The following is a 16,154-nucleotide window of genomic DNA, read 5'->3' as shown; positions in this document are numbered from 1 at the left end:
CCCTGTGTATGATATACCAGCCCAGTCTATCACTCTGCCATGCCAGTACCCTGTGTATGATATACCAGCCCAGTCTATCACTCTGCCAGTACCCTGTGTATGATATACCAGCCCAGTCCATCGCTCTGTCATGCCAGTACCCTGTGTATGATATCCCAGCCCCGTCCATCGCTCTGCCATGCCAGTACCCTGTGTGTGATATACCAGCCCAGTCTATCACTCTGCCATGCCAGTACCCTGTGTAGGATATACCAGCCCAGTCTATCACTCTGTCATGCCATTACCCTGTGTATGATATACCAGCCCAGTCTATCACTCTGTCATGCCAGTACCCTGTGTATGATATCCCAGCCCCGTCCATCGCTCTGCCATGCCAGTACCCTGTGTATGATATCCCAGCCCAGTCTATCACTCTGTCATGCCATTACCCTGTGTATGATATACCAGCCCAGTCTATCACTCTGCCATGCCAGTACCCTGTGTATGATATACCAGCCCAGTCTATCACTCTGCCATGCCAGTACCCTGTGTATAATATACCAGCCCAGTCTATCACTCTGCCATGCCAGTACCCTGTGTAGGATATACCAGCCCAGTCTATCACTCTTTCATGCCAGTACCCTGTGTATGATATACCAGCCAAGTCCATCGCTCTGCCATGCCAGTACCCTGTGTATGATATACCAGCCCAGTCTATCACTCTGCCATGCCAGTACCCTGTGTAGGATATACCAGCCCAGTCTATCACTCTTTCAGGCCAGTACCCTGTGTATGATATACCAGCCAAGTCCATCGCTCTGCCATGCCAGTACCCTGTGTATGATATACCAGCCCAGTCCATCGCTCTGCCATGCCAGTACCCTTTGTGTGATATACCAGCCCAGTCTATCACTCTGCCATGCCAGTACCCTGTGTAGGATATACCAGCCCAGTCTATCACTCTGTCATGCCAGTACCCTGTGTATGATATACCAGCCCAGTCCATCGCTCTGCCATGCCAGTACCCTGTGTATGATATCCCAGCCCAGTCTATCACTCTGCCATGCCAGTACCCTGTGTAGGATATCCCAGCCCAGTCTATCACTGTCATGCCATTACCCTGTGTATGATATACCAGCCCAGTCTATCACTCTATCATGCCAGTACCCTGTGTATGATATCCCAGCCCAGTCCATCGCTCTGCCGTGCCAGTACCCTGTGTAGGATATAGCAGCCCAGTCTATCACTCTGTCATTGCCAGTACCCTGTGTATGATATACCAGCCCAGTCCATCGCTCTGCCATGCCAGTACCCTGTGTATGATATCCCAGCCCAGTCTATCACTCTGCCATGCCAGTACCCTGTGTATGATATCCCAGCCCAGTCTATCACTCTGTCATGCCATTACCCTGTGTATGATATACCAGCCCAGTCTATCACTCTGTCATGCCAGTACCCTGTGTATGATATACCAGCCCAGTCTATCACTCTGCCATGCCAGTACCCTGTGTAGGATATACCAGCCCAGTCTATCACTCTGTCATGCCAGTACCCTGTGTATGATATCCCAGCCCAGTCTATCACTCTGCCATGCCAGTACCCTGTGTAGGATATACCAGCCCAGTCTATCACTCTGCCATGCCAGTACCCTGTGTATGATATCCCAGCCCAGTCCATCGCTCTGCCATGCCAGTACCCTGTGTGTGATATACCAGCCCCATCCATCGCTCTGCCATGCCAGTACCCTGTGTGTGATATACCAGCCCAGTCTATCACTCTGCCATGCCAGTACCCTGTGTAGGATATACCAGCCCAGTCTATCACTCTGTCATGCCAGTACCCTGTGTATGATATACCAGCCCAGTCTATCACTCTGCCATGCCAGTACCCTGTGTAGGATATACCAGCCCAGTCTATCACTCTGCCATGCCAGTACCCTGTGTAGGATATCCCAGCCCAGTCTATCACTCTGCCATGCCAGTACCCTGTGTATGATATACCAGCCCCGTCCATCGCTCTGCCATGCCAGTACCCTGTGTATGATATACCAGCCCAGTCTATCACTCTGCCATGCCCGTACCCTGTGTATGATATGCCAGCCCAGTCTATCACTCTGTCATGCCAGTACCCTGTGTATGATATACCAGCCCAGTCTATCACTCTGCCATGCCAGTACCCTGTGTAGGATATACCAGCCCAGTCTATCACTCTGTCTTGCCAGTACCCTGTGTATGATATACCAGCCCAGTCCATCGCTCTTCCATGCCAGTACCCTGTGTATGATATCCCAGCCCAGTCTATCACTCTGCCATGCCAGTACCCTGTGTATGATATCCCAGCCCAGTCTATCACTCTGTCATGCCATTACCCTGTGTATGATATACCAGCCCAGTCTATCACTCTGTCATGCCAGTACCCTGTGTATGATATCCCAGCCCAGTCCATCGCTCTGCCATGCCAGTACCCTGTGTGTGATATACCAGCCCAGTCTATCACTCTGCCATGCCAGTACCCTGTGTAGGATATACCAGCCCAGTTTATCACTCTGTCATGCCAGTACCCTGTGTATGATATACCAGCCCAGTCCATTGCTCTGCCATGCCAGTACCCTGTGTAAGATATCCCAGCCCAGTCTATCACTCTGCCATGCCAGTACCCTGTGTATGATATCCCAGCCCAGTCTATCACTCTGCCATGCCAGTACCCTGTGTAGGATATCCCAGCCCAGTCTATCACTGTCATGCCATTACCCTGTGTATGATATACCAGCCCAGTCTATCACTCTATCATGCCAGTACCCTGTGTATGATATCCCAGCCCAGTCCATCGCTCTGCCGTGCCAGTACCCTGTGTAGGATATACCAGCCCAGTCTATCACTCTGTCATGCCAGTACCCTGTGTATGATATACCAGCCCAGTCCATCGCTCTGCCATGCCAGTACCCTGTGTATGATATCCCAGCCCAGTCTATCACTCTGCCATGCCAGTACCCTGTGTAGGATATCCCAGCCCAGTCTATCACTCTGTCATGCCATTACCCTGTGTATGATATACCAGCCCAGTCTATCACTCTGTCATGCCAGTACCCTGTGTATGATATACCAGCCCAGTCTATCACTCTGTCATGCCAGTACCCTGTGTATGATATACCAGCCCAGTCTATCACTCTGCCATGCCAGTTCCCTGTGTATGATATACCAGCCCAGTCTATCACTCTGTCATGCCAGTACCCTGTGTAGGATATACCAGCCCAGTCCATCGCTCTGCCATGCCAGTACCCTGTGTGTGATATACCAGCCCAGTCTATCACTCTGTCATGCCAGTACCCTGTGTATGATATACCAGCCCAGTCTATCACTCTGCCATGCCAGTACCCTGTGTATGATATACCAGCCCAGTCTATCACTCTGTCATGCCAGTACCCTGTGTATGATATACCAGCCCAGTCTATCACTCTGCCATGCCAGTACCCTGTGTATGATATACCAGCCCAGTCTATCACTCTGCCAGTACCCTGTGTATGATATACCAGCCCAGTCCATCGCTCTGCCATGCCAGTACCCTGTGTATGATATCCCAGCCCAGTCCATCGCTCTGCCATGCCAGTACCCTGTGTATGATATACCAGCCCAGTCTATCACTCTGCCATGCCAGTACCCTGTGTATGATATACCAGCCCAGTCTATCACTCTGTCATGCCATTACCCTGTGTATGATATACCAGCCCAGAGTATCACTCTGTCATGCCAGTACCCTGTGTATGATATACCAGCCCAGTCTATCACTCTGCCATGCCAGTACCCTGTGTATGATATACCAGCCCAGTCTATCACTCTGCCAGTACCCTGTGTATGATATACCAGCCCAGTCCATCGCTCTGTCATGCCAGTACCCTGTGTATGATATCCCAGCCCCGTCCATCGCTCTGCCATGCCAGTACCCTGTGTGTGATATACCAGCCCAGTCTATCACTCTGCCATGCCAGTACCCTGTGTAGGATATACCAGCCCAGTCTATCACTCTGTCATGCCATTACCCTGTGTATGATATACCAGCCCAGTCTATCACTCTGTCATGCCAGTACCCTGTGTATGATATCCCAGCCCCGTCCATCGCTCTGCCATGCCAGTACCCTGTGTATGATATCCCAGCCCAGTCTATCACTCTGTCATGCCATTACCCTGTGTATGATATACCAGCCCAGTCTATCACTCTGCCATGCCAGTTCCCTGTGTATGATATACCAGCCCAGTCTATCACTCTGCCATGCCAGTACCCTGTGTATAATATACCAGCCCAGTCTATCACTCTGCCATGCCAGTACCCTGTGTAGGATATACCAGCCCAGTCTATCACTCTTTCATGCCAGTACCCTGTGTATGATATACCAGCCAAGTCCATCGCTCTGCCATGCCAGTACCCTGTGTATGATATACCAGCCCAGTCTATCACTCTGCCATGCCAGTACCCTGTGTAGGATATACCAGCCCAGTCTATCACTCTTTCAGGCCAGTACCCTGTGTATGATATACCAGCCAAGTCCATCGCTCTGCCATGCCAGTACCCTGTGTATGATATACCAGCCCAGTCCATCGCTCTGCCATGCCAGTACCCTTTGTGTGATATACCAGCCCAGTCTATCACTCTGCCATGCCAGTACCCTGTGTAGGATATACCAGCCCAGTCTATCACTCTGTCATGCCAGTACCCTGTGTATGATATACCAGCCCAGTCCATCGCTCTGCCATGCCAGTACCCTGTGTATGATATCCCAGCCCAGTCTATCACTCTGCCATGCCAGTACCCTGTGTAGGATATCCCAGCCCAGTCTATCACTGTCATGCCATTACCCTGTGTATGATATACCAGCCCAGTCTATCACTCTATCATGCCAGTACCCTGTGTATGATATCCCAGCCCAGTCCATCGCTCTGCCGTGCCAGTACCCTGTGTAGGATATACCAGCCCAGTCTATCACTCTGTCATGCCAGTACCCTGTGTATGATATACCAGCCCAGTCCATCGCTCTGCCATGCCAGTACCCTGTGTATGATATCCCAGCCCAGTCTATCACTCTGCCATGCCAGTACCCTGTGTAGGATATCCCAGCCCAGTCTATCACTCTGTCATGCCATTACCCTGTGTATGATATACCAGCCCAGTCTATCACTCTGTCATGCCAGTACCCTGTGTATGATATACCAGCCCAGTCTATCACTCTGTCATGCCAGTACCCTGTGTATGATATACCAGCCCAGTCTATCACTCTGCCATGCCAGTTCCCTGTGTATGATATACCAGCCCAGTCTATCACTCTGCCATGCCAGTACCCTGTGTATGATATACCAGCCCAGTCTATCACTCTGTCATGCCAGTACCCTGTGTATGAAATACCAGCCCAGTCTATCACTCTGCCATGCCAGTACCCTGTGTATGATATACCAGCCCAGTCTATCAATCTGCCATGCCAGTACCCTGTGTAGGATATACCAGCCCAGTCTATCACTCTGTCATGCCAGTACCCTGTGTATGATATCCCAGCCCAGTCTATCACTCTGCCATGCCAGTACCCTGTGTAGGATATACCAGCCCAGTCTATCACTCTGCCATGCCAGTACCCTGTGTATGATATCCCAGCCCAGTCCATCGCTCTGCCATGCCAGTACCCTGTGTGTGATATACCAGCCCCATCCATCGCTCTGCCATGCCAGTACCCTGTGTGTGATATACCAGCCCAGTCTATCACTCTGCCATGCCAGTACCCTGTGTAGGATATACCAGCCCAGTCTATCACTCTGTCATGCCAGTACCCTGTGTATGATATACCAGCCCAGTCTATCACTCTGCCATGCCAGTACCCTGTGTAGGATATACCAGCCCAGTCTATCACTCTGCCATGCCAGTACCCTGTGTAGGATATCCCAGCCCAGTCTATCACTCTGCCATGCCAGTACCCTGTCTATGATATACCAGCCCCGTCCATCGCTCTGCCATGCCAGTACCCTGTGTATGATATACCAGCCCAGTCTATCACTCTGCCATGCCCGTACCCTGTGTATGATATGCCAGCCCAGTCTATCACTCTGCCATGCCAGTACCCTGTGTAGGATATACCAGCCCAGTCTATCACTCTGTCTTGCCAGTACCCTGTGTATGATATACCAGCCCAGTCCATCGCTCTTCCATGCCAGTACCCTGTGTATGATATCCCAGCCCAGTCTATCACTCTGCCATGCCAGTACCCTGTGTATGATATCCCAGCCCAGTCTATCACTCTGTCATGCCATTACCCTGTGTATGATATACCAGCCCAGTCTATCACTCTGTCATGCCAGTACCCTGTGTATGATATCCCAGCCCAGTCCATCGCTCTGCCATGCCAGTACCCTGTGTGATATACCAGCCCAGTCTATCACTCTGCCATGCCAGTACCCTGTGTAGGATATACCAGCCCAGTTTATCACTCTGTCATGCCAGTACCCTGTGTATGATATACCAGCCCAGTCCATTGCTCTGCCATGCCAGTACCCTGTGTAAGATATCCCAGCCCAGTCTATCACTCTGCCATGCCAGTACCCTGTGTATGATATCCCAGCCCAGTCTATCACTCTGTCATGCCATTACCCTGTGTATGATATACCAGCCCAGTCTATCACTCTGTCATGCCAGTACCCTGTGTAGGATATACCAGCCCAGTCCATCGCTCTGCCATGCCAGTACCCTGTGTGTGATATACCAGCCCAGTCTATCACTCTGTCATGCCAGTACCCTGTGTATGATATACCAGCCCAGTCTATCACTCTGCCATGCCAGTACCCTGTGTATGATATACCAGCCCAGTCTATCACTCTGTCATGCCAGTACCCTGTGTATGATATACCAGCCCAGTCTATCACTCTGCCATGCCAGTACCCTGTGTATGATATACCAGCCCAGTCTATCACTCTGCCAGTACCCTGTGTATGATATACCAGCCCAGTCCATCGCTCTGCCATGCCAGTACCCTGTGTATGATATCCCAGCCCAGTCCATCGCTCTGCCATGCCAGTACCCTGTGTATGATATACCAGCCCAGTCTATCACTCTGCCATGCCAGTACCCTGTGTATGATATACCAGCCCAGTCTATCACTCTGCCATGCCAGTACCCTGTGTATGATATACCAGCCAAGTCTGTCACTCTGCCCCTCCCTGCCAGGCATGCTCTGAGTGCACAGTTATGACCTTCCCTGTCGGCACAGTAAGTAATAGACGCGGCGTTCTGCTGCCCTAGCTGGAGTGACAATCCATCACGGGCGTGCATTAGCTTGTTACAGAGCGCTGGCACAATGTTTGTGTCCTCTCTATCAGCATTTACCCAACAAAACTCATTATTCAGATGTACAACATAAAGGTGATGTAGCAACAATATGACTTCTTATTCTATTTGTGATAACACAGCCGCTGTTTAACCCCCAGATTTACATCTTGTCTCCTGTTCCTTCTAACCCGGTTTACTTCAAATTATTTATAACGCTGCTGATTCTCCCTTGAGATATACTCGCCAGCTTTATATAACCCATAGTGTAACTTTAAAATGTCAAATAAGGATTTCTCTTGTTCCAAACAGAAATTGGGGCAGATGTATTAAACCTGGAGACGGCATAAGGAAGCGATAAACCAGTGATAAGTGCAAGGTGATAAACGCAAAAGCCAATCAGCTCCTAACTGTTAATTTACATATTGGAGCTGATTGGCTGGTGCATTATCACCTTGCACTTATCACTGGTTTATCACTTCTCCAGACTCAATACATCGGCCCCATTGTCTTTTGTATTCATTTTCCCTTACAAAATTGTTGTTTATTGTGTATTGTAATCACAAAGAATTGGGTACATTTAGGCCTGGGTTTTATAGTTTGCCCTAAATGCCTAAACACTCAGGGCCTGTATCAAGGAACCTTTGGGGCTTATTTACATATATATATATATATATATATATATATATATATATATACACCGGTCGTAAGTCCGACACAAGTACAAATTTGGACGCATTTACCAATTTTTTGCAAAACTATAGCTGCACCAACGGAGAGTCTGCGTGCGGCTGGCTCTGTCTGCCATTGGTGAAGCCAACTTGAAAAGCACGCCAGACACCTGTTTTGTGGGAATGTCATGGGCACGTTGCCAGATTTCCTTTCTATACTGAGGAATGCATATAATAGAGGGACTCGTGTTTCTGACACTATACACCTGAAGCCGGTACGTAGTAAATCTGGCTGCCACGACCGTCCACATTTTCTGTGCTCTTGAATCAGGCCGGGAATGTGTGTATGTGTTAAGTGAAGGCACAGAAATGTGGCCCAGAAAGGAAAGACACACAGGTGTGGATGAGACCCACAGTCCCGGGAGAGAGGTGTTTGTTGCTGCTCTCGGAGTCATTTGAGATTGAAGAGGTTTTCACCATCAGTCTGTAGAAAGTCTCCTCTCTGCGTAGCTTCTCATCTGCTATAGTGCTGGCTGGTATGAAATCTAATCTGCTCTGTCACTGCGGTGCCTGTGGCCAGTCATTATGATGCTGCCACCTCCTGTAACAGCTTCTCGCAGCAGACTTTTGGCTATAGTTAACATTCTGAATACTTTAATGACCGTAAAACAAAGTATTGCCCATGAATTCAGTTTGCTTTCAGTCTCCTGTGCAGTAAACATTAAGCGTGTCGTCCTGACCAATGCGTGACTGTACACAAGGTTTTTCTTTGTCTTCATGCTTTTTTTATCCTCTATTGCTCAAAGATTTTAGGGTTTGACATCCTGCTCATGAAAAACCTGAAGCCAGTGCTATTAGAAGTGAATGCAAATCCCAGCATGAAGATAGAGCATGAGCAAGAGGTGAGAATAGTGATGCGTGCACAAAGCAATTGCATGGTGTTATATTCTCTTTCTATCTACTACAGTCTTCCTTACACCCATCTCCATCTATTACCATCTACCTTACACCCATCTCCACCTATTACTTCATCCTTAGTCCTATCGCAGTCTATTACCATCTACCTTCCACCCATCTCCATCTATTACCATCTACCTAACACCCATCTCCACCTATTACTTCATCCTTAGTCCTATCGCAGTCTATTACCATCTACCTTACACCCATCTCCATCTATTACCATCTACCTTCCACCCATCTCTATCACCATCTTCCTTCCACCCATCTCTATCACCATCTTCCTTCCACCTATCTCTATCACCGTCTTCCTTCTTCATATCTGCCATCTATTATGCCTTCCATCATCCCATCTCCATCTATTACCATCTTATTTCCACCCATCTACATCAATCTATCACCATCTGCCTTCCACCCATCTCCTTCTATCACCATATTCCTTCCTTCTATCCCCATCTGTCACCATCTTCCTTCCTTCTATCCCCATCTGTCACCATCTTCCTTCCTTCTATCCCCATCTGTCACCATCTTCCTTCCACCCATCTCTATCTATAACCATATTCCTTCCACCCATCTCCATCTGTCACCATCTTCCTTCCTTCTATCCCCATCTGTCACCATCTTCCTTCCAACCATCTCCATCTATTACCGTCTTCCTTCCAACCATCTCCATCTATTACCGTCTTCCATCCACCCATCTCCATCTATTACCATCTTCCTTACACCCATCTCCATCTTTTTATTACCAATTACCTTCCATCCATCTCCATCTATTACCGTCTTCCATCCACCCATCTCCACCTATTACCGTCTTCTTACCATCCATCTCCATCTATTACCATCTTCCCTCCACCCATCTCCAGCTATCTATTATCGTCTTCCTTGCACCCATCTCCATCTTTTACTGTCTTCCATCCACCCATCTCCATCTATTACCGTCTTCCTTCCAACCATCTCCATCTATTACCATCTTCCTTCTATCCATCTCTATTTATTACCGTCTTCCATCCACTCATCTCCATCTAGTACGGTCTTCCCTCCACCCATCTCCAGCTATCTATTACCGTCTTCTTACCACCCATCTCCATCTATTACCGTCTTCCTTCCAAACATTTACATCTATTACCATCTTCCTTCTGTCCATCTCCATTTATTACCGTCTTCCATCCACCCATCTCCATCTAGTACGGTCTTCCTTCCACCCATCTCCATCTATTACCGTCTTCCATCCACCCATCTCCCATCTATTTATTACCATCTTCCTTCCACCCATCTCCATCTATTACCCTCTTCCTTCCACCCATCTCCATCAATTACTGTCTTCCTTCCAACCATCTCCATCTATTACCGACTTTCTTCCACCCATCTCCATCTAATACCGTCTTCCTTCCACCCATCTCCATCAAGTACCGTCTTCCTTCCACCCATCTCCATCTATTACCGTCTTCCATCCACCCATCTCCCATCTATTTATTACCATCTTCCTTCCACCCATCTCCATCTATTACCGTCTTCCTTCCACCCATCTCCATCTATTACCGTCTTCCATCCACCCATCTCCCATCTATTTATTACCATCTTCCTTCCACCCATCTCCATCTATTACCGTCTTCCTTCCACCCATCTCCATCAATTACTGTCTTCCTTCCAACCATCTCCATCTATTACCGACTTTCTTCCACCCATCTCCATCTAATACCGTCTTCCTTCCAACCATCTCCATCTATTACCGACTTTCTTCCACCCATCTCCATCTAATACCGTCTTCCTTCCAACCATCTCCATCTATTACCGTCTTCCTTCCACCCATCTCCATCTATTACCGTCTTCCTTCCACCCATCTCCATCAAGTACCGTCTTCCTTCCAACCATCTCCATCTATTACCGTCTTCCTTCCACCCATCTCCATCAATTACCGTCTTCCTTCCAACCATCTCCATCTATTACCATCTTCTTACCATCCATCTCCATCTATTACCGTCTTCCATCCACCCATCTCCCATCTATTTATTACCATCTTCCTTCCACCCATCTCCATCTATTACCGTCTTCCTTCCACCCATCTCCATCAATTACCGTCTTCCTTCCAACCATCTCCATCTATTACCGACTTTCTTCCACCCATCTCTATCTAATACCGTCTTTCTTTCACCCATCGCCATCTAATACCATGCTGAAGTTCAGTGTGAAGGTAGAAGATCAACCTGTAGCCAATCACTGTATTACAATGATAACAGCAGCACAGACTATTTCAGCTCATACAACTCCCGCTTGTCTATGTTTTGAAAAATGTAAGGTACTATGCCATCTTTTGGCCACCACTTTTTCCCCATAGTATTATGTGTAGTGATGATTTTACAGTGTAGTCAGCCATTTACTCCAGCTGTACTGCAGGACCTGTACACTTACTCCAGCTTTACTGCAGGACAGGTACATTTACTCCAGCTGTACTGCAGAACCTGTACATTTACTCCAGCTGTACTGCAGAACCTGTACATTTACTCCAGCTGTACTGCAGGACCTGTACACTTACTCCAGCTGTACTGCAGGACCTGTACATTTACTCCAGCTGTACTGCAGGACCTGTACATTTACTCCAGCTGTACTGCAGAACATGTACATTTACTCAAGCTGTACTGCAGAACCTGTACATTTACTCCAGCTGTACTGCAGGACCTGTACATTTACTCCAGCTGTACTGCAGATCATGTACATTTACTCCAGCTGTACTGCAGGACCTGTACATTTACTCCAGCTGTACTACAGGACCTGTACATTTACTCCAGCTGTACTGCAGGACCTGTACATTTACTCCAGCTGTACTGCAGGACCTGTACATTTACTCCAGCTGTACTGCAGGACCTGTACACTTACTCAAGCTGTACTGCAGCACCTGTACATTTGCTCCAGCTGTACTGCAGGACCTGTACATTTACTCAAGCTGTACTGCAGAACCTGTACATTTACTCCAGCTGTACTGCAGGACCTGTACATTTACTCCAGCTGTACTGCAGAACATGTACATTTACTCCAGCTGTACTGCAGGACCTGTACATTTACTCCCACTGTACTACAGGACCTGTACATTTACTCCAGCTGTACTGCAGGACAGGTACATTTACTCCAGCTGTACTGCAGGACAGGTACATTTACTCCAGCTGTACTGCATGACCTGTACATTTACTCCAGCTGTACGGCAGGACCTGGACATTTACTCCAGCTGTACTGCAGGACAGGTACATTTACTCCAGCTGTACTGCAGGACCTGTACATTTACTCCAGCTGTACTGCAGAACATGTACATTTACTCCAGCTGTACTGCAGGACCTGTACATTTACTCCAGCTGTACTGCAGGACCTGTACATTTACTCCAGCTGTACTGCAGGAGCTGTACATTTACTCCAGCTGTACTGCAGGACCTGTACATTTACTCCAGCTGTACTGCAGGACCTGTACATTTACTCCAGCTGTACTGCAGGACCTGGACATTTGCTCCAGCTGTACTGCAGGACCTGTACATTTACTCCAGCTGTACTGCAGGACCTGTACATTTACTCCAGCTGTACTGCAGGAGCTGTACATTTACTCCAGCTGTACTGCAGGACCTGTACATTTACTCCAGCTATACTGCAGGACCTGTACATTTACTCCAGCTGTACTGCAGGACAGGTACATTTACTCCAGCTGTACTGCAGGACCTGTACATTTACTCCAGCTGTACTGCAGGACCTGGACATTTGCTCCAGCTATACTGCAGGACCGGTACATTTACTCCAGCTGTACTGCAGGACCTGTACATTTACTCCAGCTGTACTGCAGGACCTGTACATTTACTCCAGCTGTACTGCAGGACCGGTACATTTACTCCAGCTGTACTACAGGACCTGTACATTTACTCCAGCTGTACTGCAGGGTCGGTACATTTACTCCAGCTGTACTGCAGGGTCGGTACATTTACTCCAGCTGTACTGCAGGGTCGGTACATTTACTCCAGCTGTACTGCAGGATCTGTACATTTACTCTAGCTGTACTGCAGGACCTGTACATTTACTCCAGCTGTACTGCAGGACCTGGACATTTACTCCAGCTGTACTGCAGGACCCGCACATTTACTCCAGCTGTACTGCAGGACCTGTACATTTACTCCAGCTGTACTGCAGGACCTGTACATTTACTCCAGCTGTACTGCAGAACATGTACATTTACTCTAGCTGTACTGCAGGACCTGGACATTTACTCCAGCTGTACTGCAGGACCTGTACATTTACTCCAGCTGTACTGCAGGACAGGTACATTTACTCCAGCTGTACTGCAGGACAGGTACATTTACTCCAGCTGTACTGCAGGACCGGTACATTTACTCCAGCTGTACTGCAGGACCGGTACATTTACTCCAGCTGTACTGCAGGACCGGTACATTTACTCCAGCTGTACTGCAGGGTCGGTACATTTACTCCAGCTGTACTGCAGGGTCGGTACATTTACTCCAGCTGTACTGCAGGATCTGTACATTTACTCTAGCTGTACTGCAGGACCTGTACATTTACTCCAGCTATACTGCAGGACCTGTACATTTACTCCAGCTGTACTGCAGGACCCGCACATTTACTCCAGCTGTACTGCAGGACCCGTACATTTACTCCAGCTGTACTGCAGGACCCGCACATTTACTCCAGCTGTACTGCAGGACCCGCACATTTACTCCAGCTGTACTGCAGGACCCGTACATTTACTCCAGCTGTACTGCAGGACCCGTACATTTACTCCAGCTGTACTGCAGGACCTGTACATTTACTCCAGCTGTACTGCAGGACCTGTACATTTACTCCACCTGTACTGCAGGACCTGTACATTTACTCCAGCTGTACTTCAGGACCTGTACACTTTCTCCAGCTGTACTGCAGGACCTGTACATTTACTCCAGCTGTACTTCAGGACCTGTACATTTACTCCAGCTATACTGCAGGACCCGTACATTTACTCCAGCTGTACTGCAGGACCTGTACACTTACTCCAGCTGTACTGCAGGACCTGTACATTTACTCCAGCTGTACTGCAGGACCTGTACAATTACTCCAGCTGTACTGCAGGAGCTGTACATTTACTCCAGCTGTACTGCAGGACCTGGACATTTACTCCAGCTGTACTGCAGGACCTGTACACTTACTCCAGCTGTACTGCAGGACCTGTACACTTACTCCAGCTGTACTGCAGGACCTGTACACTTACTCCAGCTGTACTGCAGGACCTGTACATTTACTCCAGCTGTACTGCAGGACCCGTACATTTACTCCAGCTGTACTGCAGGACCTGTACATTTACTCCAGCTATACTGCAGGACCTGTACACTTACTCCAGCTGTACTGCAGGAGCTGTACATTTACTCCAGCTGTACTGCAGGAGCTGTACATTTACTCCAGCTGTACTGCAGGACCTGGACATTTACTCCAGCTGTACTGCAGGACCTGTACACTTACTCCAGCTGTACTGCAGGACCTGTACACTTACTCCAGCTGTACTGCAGGACCTGTACACTTACTCCTGCTGTACTGCAGGACCCGTACATTTACTCCAGCTGTACTGCAGGACCTGTACATTTACTCCAGCTGTACTGCAGGACCGGTACATTTACTCCAGCTGTACTGCAGGACCGGTACATTTACTCCAGCTGTACTGCAGGACCGGTACATTTACTCCAGCTGTACTGCAGGACCGGTACATTTATTCCAGCTGTACTGCAGGACCGGTACATTTACTCCAGCTGTACTGCAGGACCGGTACATTTACTCCAGCTGTACTGCAGGACCGGTACATTTACTCCAGCTGTACTGCAGGACCGGTACATTTATTCCAGCTGTACTGCAGGACCGGTACATTTACTCCAGCTGTACTGCAGGACCTGTACATTTACTCCAGCTGTACTGCAGGACCGGTACATTTACTCCAGCTGTACTGCAGGACCGGTACATTTATTCCAGCTGTACTGCAGGACCGGTACATTTACTCCAGCTGTACTGCAGGACCGGTACATTTACTCCAGCTGTACTGCAGGGTCGGTACATTTACTCCAGCTGTACTGCAGGACCCGTACATTTACTCCAGCTGTACTGCAGGACCTGTACATTTACTCCAGCTGTACTGCAGGACCTGTACATTTACTCCACCTGTACTGCAGGACCTGTACATTTACTCCAGCTGTACTTCAGGACCTGTACACTTACTCCAGCTGTACTGCAGGACCTGTACATTTACTCCAGCTGTACTGCAGGACCCGTACATTTACTCCAGCTGTACTGCAGGACCTGTACATTTACTCCAGCTATACTGCAGGACCTGTACCTTTACTCCAGCTGTACTGCAGGACCTGTACATTTACTCCAACTGTACTGCAGGACCTGTACATTTACTCCAGCTGTACTGCAGGACCTGTACACTTACTCCAGCTGTACTGCAGGACCTGTACATTTACTCCACCTGTACTGCAGGACCTGTACATTTACTCCAGCTGTACTTCAGGACCTGTACACTTACTCCAGCTGTACTGCAGGACCTGTACATTTACTCCAGCTGTACTGCAGGACCCGTACATTTACTCCAGCTGTACTGCAGGACCTGTACATTTACTCCAGCTATACTGCAGGACCTGTACCTTTACTCCAGCTGTACTGCAGGACCTGTACATTTACTCCAACTGTACTGCAGGACCTGTACATTTACTCCAGCTGTACTGCAGGACCTTTACATTTACTCCAGCTATACTGCAGGACCTGTACCTTTACTCCAGCTGTACTGCAGGACCTGTACATTTACTCCAACTGTACTGCAGGACCTGTACATTTACTCCAGCTGTACTGCAGGACCTGTACACTTACTCCAGCTGTACTGCAGGACCTGTACATTTACTCCAGCTGTACTGCAGAACATGTACATTTACTCCAGCTGTACTGCAGGACCCGTACATTTACTCCAGCTGTACTGCAGGACCTGTACACTTACTCCAGCTTTACTGCAGGACCTGTACATTTACTCCAGCTGTACTGCAGAACATGTACATTTACTCCAGCTGTACTGCAGGACCTGTACATTTACTCCAGCTGTACTGCAGGACCTGTACATTTACTGTAGGTGATTTTTTTTATTATAGGCCTGTTCTCTTCCTGCGGCATGAGGACAAATACAATAATAATAATCTATAATTTCATTGCAGACCATTTTATATACTTTGTTGGTCAAGTTTTGTATTTGAAAGC

The 16,154-nt window shown here is 48.4% G+C and overlaps 1 protein-coding gene across 6 annotated transcripts in view; it reads left to right on the top strand.

Annotated features, from left to right (window-relative positions):
* The window catches only part of TTLL11 (tubulin tyrosine ligase like 11), a 604,411-nt gene that overhangs the window by 123,550 nt on the left and 464,707 nt on the right, over window positions 1–16,154 (top strand). For all 6 annotated transcript variants that reach the window (XR_010182918.1, XR_010182917.1, XM_063935976.1 and 3 more), the window contains one exon: window positions 8,753–8,848. Coding sequence is in view for 4 of the 6 variants with exons in the window: in XM_063935976.1 (XP_063792046.1) it covers window positions 8,753–8,848 (96 nt within the window). In the remaining 2 variants the exon portion in view is untranslated. The remainder of the gene's footprint in view (window positions 1–8,752; window positions 8,849–16,154) is intronic.

The sequence above is a fragment of the Pseudophryne corroboree genome, chromosome 8 (assembly GCF_028390025.1).
Source record: "Pseudophryne corroboree isolate aPseCor3 chromosome 8, aPseCor3.hap2, whole genome shotgun sequence".
Classification (NCBI taxonomy): domain Eukaryota; kingdom Metazoa; phylum Chordata; class Amphibia; order Anura; family Myobatrachidae; genus Pseudophryne; species Pseudophryne corroboree.
This window is presented reverse-complemented; position numbering and strand designations above follow the sequence as displayed.